The sequence below is a fragment of the Sciurus carolinensis genome, chromosome 15 (genome assembly GCF_902686445.1).
Source record: "Sciurus carolinensis chromosome 15, mSciCar1.2, whole genome shotgun sequence".
In the NCBI taxonomy this organism is placed as follows: Eukaryota; Metazoa; Chordata; class Mammalia; order Rodentia; family Sciuridae; genus Sciurus; species Sciurus carolinensis.
The window spans coordinates 33,689,712-33,702,609 of record NC_062227.1 but is presented as its reverse complement, the minus strand read 5'-3'; the positions used below and the strand labels follow the sequence as shown (position 1 = coordinate 33,702,609).

Sequence of the window (12,898 nt, the reverse complement as noted above, 5' to 3'; positions counted from 1 at the left end):
TCACGATACATTTTAAATATGCGAAAGCAGGTAGAATAGTGTCTAGCACGTTCTAAGCATTCAGTGTGTCTTACCTACTACAATTGCTATTATTGTTTCTCAGAATTTTTGTTTGATTTAACGTAAGTCCTGCTGAAGCTAACTCCACAAAGATAAGAAAGGGCAGATTTCCTAAAAGAAGCAGTCACTAGAGGGTCTTCTGAACTAGTGTAACATACTTCCGACTAGGCAATTAGAAGCCAAGAAAGATGGTGAAGTGGCAAACTGTCTTTGATACTGTCGTTTTGCCTTTTCTTTTTTTGATATGGGGTTCTTGCTGTGTTACCCAGGCTGGTCCCAAACTCCTGGGCTCAAGAGATCCTCTTGCATCAGTCTCTTGAGTGGCTGGGATCACAGCACCCCTGGCTTAATACTGTACAGGCAGCTGGAGTTTAACTGGTCAATTGTAGAATCTCTCTGAGGCCTGCTAGCTTCTCAGTTGGAAAAATGGCTTAAGAAATTCAGATTTAAAATTTAAGCAGGAGGTGAGGGTATCCCTTTAAAAAATGGCATAGATTTTACTTGGTTCATCCATTTTGTATTGTACCAGTCATACTGGGATAAACAGACTGCCAGGATTTAGAACATACCAATCAGATTGAACTTCAGACTGTTGGAGATTCAGGAAGCTTTCACTAGGGACTTGACATAATTTAAGTGTCATAATATTGAGGCTGGGAGCCTGGGCTTTGCAGTCAGTCCAGGGTTAGAGTCACAACTGTCTCAGAACCAGTTGTGAGAACTTAAGCAAGGGGCCTAGTCTCTAAGCCTCAGTTTTTCTATCTTTAAAAATCAGAGTAATAGCTTCTACTCATAGAGTTGTTGGGAAGAGTTTTAAATAAGAGAATCCAAATAAATCGTTGGCACTGTATGCTTAACACATTGTTGGCAGCTATTATTAGTGTGCTTTAAAATCAATTCTACACATATGGGTGGATCCTTTTCCAGATTGTGGTCAGAGTAGAGCCTAAGAAGACTGAGCAGTCTACGGTTCATAAAAGAAAATTAAGGCTCTTTGAAATCTAGAGTTAGGTCTAGTGTTAGGGTCTCATTTCTAAATCTGATCTCATTACTGATTTTATAGCCAAGGAGGCAAAAGCATTTTCAAATAAGGACTTCATTTGATAAGCTTCAGGTCACCCTTGCACACTTGCTTTCATGTGCCACATGACAAACCTGGGACTTTCTTTGCCAGCCTCTCAAGTCAAGAACTGGAATGCCAGGGGCCCACCTTCCCAAACATGGGCCTAATGGATAAAGCCGCCTTTAAAAAAATCCCTTTAATGTTTTTTTGGGGGATACAGGGCGAAGAATTGAACCCAGGGCCTTGCACATGCTAGGTAGGTGCTCTAACACTGAACTACATCCTAGTTCTTCCTTTAATAATCTTAGAACACATATAAAAACTTAAAATATGTAAAGCTTCAGAGGAATTTTTTTAAAGCACAAAAGATAAATGAAAAAAATAGAAAAGATTGAAAATAAAGCCTGAATTTTTAAAGAAAAAACCAACATGAGTTGAACTTTTAATGAAAGATAAAGACAAAATATATGTTTTAAAAGGCAATAAAAATGTAAATAAAGAATTGAAAAAAAGAAAAACAGTGCAGAGTGGAATAGAATACTGAAATAGAGCAGAAGCTATTAAATCAGAGAAATTTTAAAAGCAAGGTAAATATATATCCTCTATAAAGATAAAGCAAGTAGGTGAGCTGCATAATCTTGAAGCATATCCTCTAAATGGAAACAGTTAGCCCACATTGGTCCTCAACAGAGCAGGTGCGATGAGCTGCCTGTTGGGGATTGCCTCCTTCTGTAGTGCTGAGCTCTGGTCATGGTCCTTCTCCTACGTGATTTCAGTGGCTCCCCCCAGCACCCCAGCTGTTATCCCCACACTACCACCGAGGAAACTGCAGCCTGGATGCTTGCCTTCTTTGGAGAAGGTGGTACCCAAAGCCCAAGCTGATGTCAAAGAGGAGCTCTTATTTTTGATGTTTTTCTGCCTTCCAGGAAACGTTATTATATCATCAGCAACAAGGACAACAAGATCCCCTGCCCTTAATCCTTTCCCCTCACCTTGTCAAGATTACCTGTCGGGCTGGGGATGTAGCTCAGTTGGTACAGTGCTTACCTCACAAGCACAAGACCCTGGGTTCAATCCCCAGCACCACAAACAAAACAAAACAAAACAAAACAAAACAAAAAAGATTACCTGTCAAGTTAGAAGAGACTACCATTCTTAGTGAATGTGCAGTGGGTCCTTGCATGTCCTAATAGCCCTGTGAAGTGTTATATTTATTTTTATATCTTTATTTTTTAACTTGGTGCAAATTTGGTCCCATTTATTCATATATTTCCTCAGTTCCGTCATCTAGGTATTTCCTTAACATGGCCAGTTTTCTCCAACTTCACTGCCACCACTGAGTTTAGACTACCATCTGGTCTGGTCACTTTTATCCATTTCCTGTGGCTGCTGTAAAAAATGACCACATATTTGGGTGGTTGAAAACAACAGAACCATATTCCTTCACACCATGGAGGCCAGAAGTCCAGAATCAGTTTCACTGGGCTGAAATCAAGGCATCAGAAGGCCACACTCCCTGCAGAGGCTGTAGGGGAGAAGCCTCCTCCAGCTCTGGTGTCCTTCTGCATTCCTTGGCTTGTGGCCACATCCTTCTAGTGCCTCTGGGTCACAGTGCTTCTTGGCTATGTGTATCAGACTCTCCTTTCTTTATGTTAAGATATCTGTGCCTGCACCTGGGACCCACCAGATAATCTAGAATAATCTCTCTATTTAAATTCACAAAGACCCCTCCCTGCTTTTGCCATGTAATGTAACATTCCTAGGTTCCAGGGATTAGGACGTGGATTATTGGGAGTGGGGGCTCAGTCTGTGATATCCCTAGACTTTTTCCATCTCTGCTTCCTTTCCCTGAATTCTTTTAAATATGCAGATCAATTCATGTCTTGGTCTGCCTTAAAACTATTCAGTGGTTCTTGTGGCCCATGCATGCTCCTACTTCCCTGATAGGCCTGTCATTATTACCTCTCTGCCTTTTCTCCCCCTATTTTTCCCTTCCTCCTATGTTTCACTCACGCTCAATTTCTTCTAGTTCCTCAGAACTGGCACCTGGGTTTGTTTTCTGGGCCTCAGCTCTGCTCTGCCTGAGATACTCGCCTACCTCTGTATTTCAGTTTATCTTTCAGTTCTCACGTGGACTTTGAGCTTCATCTCTTCAAGTAAACTTGCTGTCCCCACCTGGGTCAGCTGTGCCTTTCTGTTCCTTTTGGGCTCCCACTAGAGACAGGATCCCTCACACATGTTCATGTTGTTCACGGGATGTGTCCCCTGCACTTGGCATGCTCCTGACACACAGGAGGTGCTTAATAACTGCTTCTTGATGAGAAAACCTATAGGAGGGGAGCCTTTCCAACCTCCTTATTAAGAATAATGCCCGACAACAATCCCCAGGGCACGCAGAAGTGTTTGCTGGAGATATGATCTATGGGAATGCCGGACGTTCCCACAGATCTTTATTTTTAAACAAAAATCAAGAATCATGTAACTATGAGATCGGAGAAAATATCTTCATGCTTATTATTCTTATTATTCTGCTTTCTTTCAGGCCATTCCTGTGTTTCTCATTTTGCATAATGTAGCTGAAGTTATCATCTGTGGCTACCAGAAGTGTTTTTGGAAAGAGGTAAATGAACATGCAAAATGTTAGTTCCACTTTCCTAGCATTAAATTTCAAAGAAATTTTTTTTCTTTTTTTGCCTTTAATGATATCTCTTCCTGCCCCCAATTTCCACTCAAGACTGCCTGACAGTGGTCACTAATTTCAGGGAAACAGCTTTTCACATTGCTCAGTTGATCTGTATTCGTGGAATATTTGTTCATGTGAATCCAGGGCTGAGCCAGAACCTCAAGAGACAAAGAGGAATTTGCCATGGGCCTAGTGGGAAGCAGTCCCATGCCCAGCTAATTCAGGTGCCACAAGAAAATGCACCACAGAGCTTTATATGGCGGTGGGGAGCATTTGCCCACCTAGGGGAGGTTTTCTTTTCTTTCCTGTCCCAGCTGTACCTTGAACCAACCAGAGAAAGCCCTTCACCTTTGGGGCCTCCATCTCTGAAAAACCACAGCTATGCATGTGTAAGGTGCTTCTAGTAGTTTCTAGCACACAATAGGTGCTCTGTTTGCCAGCTAAGATGGTTTAATTTGGTCCCACAGCTTGCTGTCCTCTGGTTCTCCCCAGGCATCGGAAATGCAAAGGGATCAAATGGAACTAATCTGCTTCTCCCATCCTGCTTCTCAGGTGGGAATCCCACCTGGTCATCATCACCCCACTCAGAAGCCTAAGGGTCCCCTTCCACTCCTCAGTCTCCTCTCCCCGCTACATTCCCTCTGTTACTGAATCTGTCCCCTCTTCTCCATTCCCACTGCTGCAGTCACCCTAGTTCAGGTCCTTTGTCTTTGGATGGCCTGGTAGGGGCTGAGGAATGAGAACTTGGCCCAGCCAAGTCTGGTAGGACCTGTGTCCTTTTCTCTGCAGCTGTCCCAGGCAAAGTGGGAGGTGGAATCCACTTGGCCCTTGACTGATCTCCATGTGGGTAGAAGGTTCCCTGCTCCTCAAGCAGGATGGTCTTATTTCTCTCTGATCTTTTACTTACCATACCACTGTGCAGTTTCCCTATTGCATCAATTATACCATGTGGGTTTTTTTTCTTCTTCTTCTTCACATTTTAACCGATCTAAAATCAGGAAACTCTTAAAAATCAATCATGTGTCCTGGTGTAATTGTTTTCTTTCTGACATTTTATAGTCAGTGTTGTCTTAGGTTCAATAAGATAGGGAAATATTTTCCCTCTGTCTCCAGGAGGCTTCCTTTGAGCCCTCCCAAGGTCAAGGATCATGGGACAGTTGTCTTTATAGAAGAGGTGCTGAGCTGAAGAGTCACCAAGGAGGCGCTGAGGGTTAGGTTCACAAGCTCCCTGAGAGCTGCTCAGCTCTAGGAGACTGACTCATGACCCTCAAATTCCAAAAACCCTCTTAGTCACGAAAGGGATACTTTCTTATGAGTTTAGACATAAAGATTTGCCTGGTCTGGGGGTGGGATTGAGACACCTCTTCAGGGTTTTATTTCCTGATGGACAAGTTGAGTTCTGGAGATGAAGGTGAGTAAGACTTGGGGTTAGAGAGTCCCCTCAGGATACTTCCCTGCATCAGGAACCCTCCCCTATCCTGCAGGGCAGGGACCAGGGTTCTGTCTGAGAGAACCCATCCTTGGAATTAACTGGATAAAAGCTTGAATCTTCAACTCCATTTCATCAGTAATGCAATCAACCTCATTTCTTGTCTGGGTAAATTAGAAAACAATTGTGTGGGTAAGATTTTTTTTTTAGTTATTAAAAAAAAAAAGCCTTTCTTTCCTTTCTAAATATAATAAGATGGAATCAGCTGTAGAGAAGCAGAGGAAAAAGTTCCAAAAATCAACTGTTTTTGCTTCCTTGAGAGCCTGCAGTATTTTTACAGACATTTTTTTCTATATACATGTATAAATGTATTTACACATAGGGTAAAACACATCCTGTGTTTCCATTGAACAGTTTGTCAGGAATCCATATTCCCTCAGCATTAAAGTCTGATCTGTTATGAAGATGGCTGGGATACATGCTTGATGTGACTTTTTTTGCTGACCTGTGGGTAGGAGCCCTGATGTGTGATCCCATTTCATGAGGAACACAGTTGATCCCCACCTCACAGACTGTCAAAGGTTACGAAGCTATTCTATCCATTATGTGTAGATTTTACTAGAATCCATTTTGGAAAGTAATGTTAACCACCTCATGACCTCATTCCCAGATTATGAGAATCAACTCAATCTGGAACCTGTAGCTCACTTTTATGATCTACAATTTGTTCTCTGAGTAGGCACACACAGGGACACACACACCATTTGACTCTAAGGTTCTTTGTGGCTTGTGGAATTCATCTTCTACCTTGCAGATACATTAGAATACTGCTTTTCATTTGTTCAGCATTTATTAAGTGTATACTAAATAGCAAACATTTTGCTAGGCCTAAAGCTGTAGAGGTTTAGGAGCTATTTATTACTCTTACAGATCTCAGCATTGAGTGGAGGAGCCGAAATGTAATTGTGGGCTGCGGTGGGATGAGGTGTGGATGTACTGGGGAGGTAACCACCAGCAAGTCTGCTGGAATTGAGCAGGAAAGGCCTTCCCAGGGGCTAGATTTGAACCAAACTCCACAAGATAGGTAGGGATTTTCTAGTTAGATAAGAAAGGGTGCTCCAGGCAAGCAGAGGAAGCAGCAAATGAAAGCTGGTGGCTTAAGGGGACCAGCAGGCTTGTCCTGGCCAGCAGACTGTGGAAGAACAGAGTCAGATTTTGAAACCAGAATGCCTGGGTTCAAACCCCATGACCTTAGGTGACTTCCCTCTTTTCTCCAGTGAGTCAGGTGCCCTTATCTATAACAGATAATGCATGACTATTAATTATCCCATGATTAAATAAGTCAATTCATGTAGAGCCCTTAGGAATACTGCTGGGCTTAGAGTAAGTGAGCCAACCCAGAGTGATGTTAGCCACTTAGTGTTGATTTTGGCAATATGACTTTTGAGGAGTTGTAGTGACCCATTCAGAATCTGAGATATTGTTGGAACTCATTACTGGGTTATTTCTAAACAAAGGTAACATTAACTCCTCAGTTGTTTTTGGAGCCCTGGGAGAATGGAGCTAAGTAATGAACCTATTGCTTGTTTTCACTGTCAGTATCTCAGGTTCTGGGCTCTTTTTGTCTGAAGAAATTTAAAATTTAGAAAAGAATTTCTCCTCTGTGGGAGGGTGAACGCTTTCAGGCTCTGGATGGATTTGTTGCCTTGTGAGGTAGACCCTTCAATAGTTACTGACCACAAATGTTTTTCATGGAAAAGTTGCCCTTCCTTTTAAATCTCTGTCCTTCTTAGTCCTGCCGTTCCACCAGGCTGTTGAGATTTTGTTACATTTGGCTCAGCATCTTTTAGGAATATATTTTATCCATGGTGGGGGCAATTATGCAGGAACTGTGAGCCCAAGCACCTTTGCCTTGGGTGGTTATCCTCTCTGCATTTAGGGGCTCTTTCCACCAGGGGGCAGAGCAGCCATGCCTGGCCCTGCTTCCTGTACTCCCCAGATACCAGGCTGGACAAAAATCAGTGTTTAAAGATCCCAAAGATGCAAGCCACTGCTTTGCACACAAATAGAATCTGTTTATAAAAATAACAAAAACTTGGTTATTTAGTAACACATGCAAACTTAAGATAGCAAACTACTTATGTTTCTCTTGTCAACACTTCACTTCTAAACACTATTTATACTTCACACTTTATCTGAACTATTGTCAAAAATTGTACTTTGTCCCCACCTAGCAAAATAATCCTTCTGAAATCTCCAGAATAAATCTGTCATCCTACCTATTTCTTCTGTCAAACAGAAAAATCTGCGCTACTCCCTGCTTCAACTTCCTCCTCTGTTCAAAGAATTAATACTGGGAAATTGGCTAATTGGCAAGAGTTTATAAAGGTAGAGTCCAAATTAGAATTTCTTCATTGCAGGAAGTTTTAAATGTCAAGTCTATTCCTCAGTCTGCCATTTGTTCCCTCTCTCTAGGGGTAGAGTAAAATGTCCCTTCTCCTTTTTTCTGTTTATTAATTTTCACATCATAACGGGTTGTTTTATAGGACTGCTCAGAGTCCGAGGTGGATAAATGAAAGGATTTAAAGAGACAGACCTGTGACTCAGGGTGGTTGTATGCACCTCTGTTCCCAGATACTTGGGAGACTGAGGTAGGAGGAACGCTTGAGTTCAGGAGTTTGAGGCCAGCTTGGGCAATGTAGTGAGACCTCATTTCAAAAATAAATAAGTAAAAATAAAAAGATAGATCAAGAAGAGAAGTTGAATTAGAGCTTAATTTATTTTCCTCCGTGGATATGGATTGCATCTGTTTCTCTCCTTTTCCTCTGCTTGGTATGGAAGATTCTGGAAGGTTGGCCCTGACATCATTTCACTTTTCATGGGTAAACATTGTAATGGTGAAAGTGCTTTGCTGAGGTGACTCAGCTCTGGAACTGAGTCATCCTTCATTTGGTCCAAGCAGAAAAAAATTCAAAAAATAGTGAAGTGCAGCAAGCTGGTAAGACCCCTAATAAATTCACTCATAATTTATTTGCCTCTTACTTGAAATGTTTTCTTTTAAGGGGCGGGAATGTTTTTAAAGACTAATAATGTCTCTTTACTTTCACACAGAAAACATCTCCTGCAAAGATCTGTAGGTAAGTTTTTTAAAAAATCAAAACAACTCTAAAACAAGATTGAAGCTCATTTTAGCTTGGGTGATAGACTATTGAAGATTCTGGGAGCTGACAGAGAAATTTATTATAAACAGTCATATATCCCTATTTTGTATCTTATTTTCAAACTTATTCTCTCTCTCTGTCTCTCTCTGTCTCTCTCTCTCTCTCTCTCTCTCTCTCTTTCTCTCTCTCTCTCTCTTTGCAATTTTTATTCCTAAGGGGAAAACAAAACTAGCTTGTGCTAGATTTCAGCTGTTGATGCCCCAAAACTTTGTAGTACATTGTACAGTACTAGTGGAGAACAAAAATGAAAAACATGCAAAGGACTTAAATTTTTTAAAATAATGCAGGTTTATTGGGCCTCTAAGATTTTCCATTGTGGGAAAAGCACTAGCCTGTGAGTCCCAGTGTCTGAATTGGGGTCCTGGGCACAGCAAAGGGATGGTGGGCAAGTTTCTTCCCCAACTGAGCCTTTGTTTCCTCGGCAGAGCATGACCCAACTGGACTCTCAGGCAGGTCCCTCCACCTCTGCTTCTCACTCTCACCCCTTACCTTGTTCTCTCACTACTTCCTGCCTCCTCAGCAGTAATTAAGATGCTCAGTCCCATGTTGGAAAACCAACAGAGATGCTTTGATACACAGATTTAGGATTTTTGTTTCAGATATTTCTGGGCTTTCATCCAGACCCCCATCCCTGTTTTTCCTTTGCCTTTATTACAGGCTACAACTTGAAAGAAAAATATAAAACAAAATCTCAGGACTCACTGCTTGTTTAAAAGGAGACTAGCAACGTGTTAAAGAGAGGCATCAAAGCCTCTAATACCCAATGTAGACATGCCGTGCTCAAGTATGGTGGGAACTGTGCCCCTGTACCACCCCCTGGGTATCTCCCATCACCTCATCCTCAAGCGATTGCCTGTGTGAGGGGATCTCTAACGTGCACTCCCCAGGTGGGAAGTAGCCTGCATTCCAGAAAGCCCTCCATTCTAATAGACTCCAAACCTATTAAGATTCTCCTCTCCCCCCACCTAAAGCCTACTGCCTACTGCTGAGCAGTCCCAGCAGCCCCCTGACAATCTCTTTTCCACTCACCCCACTTTTTGCCTTGTGTTCTTCTCTAGGCCACTTTTGTGTGTGCATTGAAAGTGGGGAGGAGGCTGGGGTTGTAGCTCAGTGCTTGCCTAGCATGCATGATGCACTGAGTTCAAGTCTCAGCACTGCATACAAATAAAATAAAGGTCCATTGACAACTAAAAAAATATTAAAAAAAAAAAAAAGGAAGAAAGAAAGTGGGAAGGCTGAAGGAAGAGGGTGGACTGGGTTGGAGAAGCTTTTGGGCCTCATGCTGTTCCACATTCTCCTGTCCTGACCTTCCTCAGTCTGGGGCCCGAGTCTGAGGGTTCTTCTGTGCCAGTTCTCCTGCTCTGGTGCAGCCATCTGGCATCATTACAGCAGTGAACACTTGGAATTGGTTAACATCAGTCTCCAGGACACTGAGATTGTTAATATCTGCTTGTTGCATGTTACATAGTTATGATATATATATTATATATTATATGCACATACATATATACTATATAATATGTATGTATAATTTATACAAGAATATTGATAAATCTATATTCTATATTTAGATTATGTATGACTATGTCTCTACATAAAGAACATAGAATTTTGTATGTATGGAATATGTATCAGTATGAGATGCCATATGACAAGATCCCCTGAAAGTGAAAAAGCTGTATCCAGCACTTCTTTCCATGCCTTGAACCTTGGCTGTTTACTACCTGATGGAATGGTCAGTAGTGAGGGGCCTAACCCTGTATATGTTGTTGCACTTATAAAATGAAAAGAGACTAGAGAACGAGACTTAGTCTGCTGTCTTCTTTTGGGAGGACAGAATGGTTGGGGAAAGCTATAGGCAAAGTCTTTTTGTATATGTAAACCAGAAGACAGATACTAAAAACTGATTACTGAGTCAACTCCAAATGAACTTTATGATGAATAAGGATAGTTTTCTGAAAATATCTGATTGGCAACATTATTTTTTTTGTGCAAGAATTTTTGAAAAACATTATATTGTGCCCAAACATGTAAAAAACATGTAAACATGTAAAAAAGTAGACAATAATATAAGGAAGCCCATATACCCATCTCCCAACTTCCATAATTTTTAATTTATGTACCTACACTCTGCTTCACTTCAGTATGATTTTGAAACAGATCCTAGCACCATAGTGTTTCATCTGTAAATATTTCAGTTGTATGAGAGATTTTTCTAGTAAAACTTTTCATGTGGGAATTAACATTTAAGCCTATAGAGAGGTTGCAAGAATATTACAATGAACTCCCATGTACTATTTACCTACATTCACCGAGTGATAAATTTTTTTCCATTTTCTTTCTCTCTCTCCCCTTCCCTCCCCTTTCTCCCACATATATAATGCATGCCTACACATATATAACATTACCCAAAATACATACATTATACTTGTTTTTCTGAACCATTTGAGTGTAAATTGCACAGACCATGACTCTACCCCTAAATACTTTAAAGCATAGCTCCTAAAAACAGAAATCCTTTTTATGTAACTGAAGTGCAGTTACTAAATTTAGGAAATTGATATCTGATACAATACTATCATCTAATATCAGAGTCCAAGTTCATGTTTTGCCAGTATCCCAGCATTATCTCTTATAGCAATTTCCCCTCCAAGGCTGTCTCTCTTGCATCCTTTAATCTAAGACAGTTCCTCAGCCTTTCATTGTCTTCACATTTTTGAAGCATATAGGTCTGCTGTTTTGTGGACTGTCCCTAAGTTTGGTTTTGTCTCAGCCTTTTCTCCCAATTCAATTCAACTTTCACCTATTTGACAGGGCCACCTGTTTGATGTTGTACCTGAGTGTGTCATTATCAGGAGGCACACGGCGTGGGTCTATCCAGTTATTGGAGATTATTGAGTCTGAACATTGGATTTTAATAAGCTTTTTTTTCCCCCATGGTATTTCTGTTCTTGTAACCAGCATGATGGTGATCCAGTTGCTTAATTGGCCACTCATGTTTTCTGGGGATCTGTAGTCAAAAACCTTAATATTTTATTAAATACTCGACAGACACACTGTGTTTCTTGAGTGAACCAGCTCTGGTTTTCAGGTGTCCTGCAAGTGCCTGGGTCTGGCCAGTGGCTAGCTGAGGAGGTATCTGGCTGTCAGCAGAGAATGTAATTGAAAGCAACACAGGAGTCAGGTTCTCAGAGGATGAAGGGGGAACTGGGTTGGTGTCGGGCGCTTTGCCTCCTCCAAACTCCAAGGGATCTGGTTCAACCTCCATACTCGTGGGAAGCGCTTTGATGTTGAAAGGTGAAGCTGCCTGTTTTATCTGCCTGTCCACAGTGCCCTCTTTCTCCTGGCCGCTGCAGGGTGCCTTCCCTTCAGTGACTCCCAGGTAAGTCCAGGTGAACTCCTTGTGCCTTCAAAGAGTCTTTTACTCTCTGAAGTCCTGTGTGTGCAGACTTCCCTAGGCCTTCCTTTTAGAATGAGGATAACCTGGCCTGTGCGGAGGCATTCAGAAGCTCCCAGGCTGAGGCCTTTTGGCCCAGCAGCAAGCGCCATTCCCTCAGGCCTTAGAGCTCTAGCCCCAGGCTGCATGCAGCGCCATCTTGCCCAAGTCTGTGCTCCTGCACTCCTGTGCCTGGGTTGCCCCAGCCTCAGGCACTGAGGCAAAGTCGATTTTCCCTCTCATTGCTAGGGCCCCTGCTGGGAGTGATTTTTACTTGGTCACCCTGTGCCAGAGTTGAGTTTTCCTTGTGAGACACTGAGGACACCTCACACCTCCAGTAACCATCTCATTGCTAAGTGCTTCTTTCTTTTCTGCCTCCGGTTCTCCCCCAGCATTCTTAAGTCCCCACCACATGTCTGCCATGGCACCAGGCGCTGAATCTTTGTTGTGGCAGAAGTTGGAGTCTGTTCAGAGCAAAGAGGAGGGAGATGGACAAGTGAACAGTCAATTAATTCTTATTTTTTTTTACTCATGGATGAACCTTTATTTTTGTTTAAATGCAGTGCTGCGAATCGAACCCAGGGCCTCACACATGCCAGGCCAGCGCTCTACCACTAAGCCCCAACCCCAGCCCCAGCAGTCAATTAATTATAACAGGGAGACCAGTGCTCAGTCCAGAGAGGCAGGGAGGCTATGAAGCACCTACGACGACTCAGGGACTCGGGAAATAGGAACAGCTAACAATGACAGGATCCTGCTGTGTACCATCCCTGCACCAATGCTTTTTATGCCCTATTTTACTTAAAATTTCACAACCAGTCTGTAGGACAGGGACTATTATTATCTCCATGTAATAACTAAAGAACAGAGAGGCCTAAAAGGTCACCAGCTAATGAATAAGAGGGGATTTTAGAATGTAACCCAGATCTCTCTGGTGCTAGAGCCAGGCACTGCTTACTGAACCTAAATCTGAAAGAATGAGGAGTTACCAGAAGAAAGCAGGCAA

General features: G+C 42.1%; 1 protein-coding gene across 3 annotated transcripts in view; it reads left to right on the top strand.

Moving 5' to 3' along the window:
* Positions 1–12,898, top strand: part of Tmem241 (transmembrane protein 241) — a 121,607-nt gene that overhangs the window by 33,229 nt on the left and 75,480 nt on the right. For all 3 annotated transcript variants that reach the window (XM_047526892.1, XM_047526891.1, XM_047526893.1), the window contains exons 5-7: positions 3,666–3,743; positions 8,347–8,372; positions 11,787–11,838. In XM_047526892.1, coding sequence (XP_047382848.1) covers positions 3,666–3,743; positions 8,347–8,372; positions 11,787–11,838 — 156 coding nt within the window. The remainder of the gene's footprint in view (positions 1–3,665; positions 3,744–8,346; positions 8,373–11,786; positions 11,839–12,898) is intronic.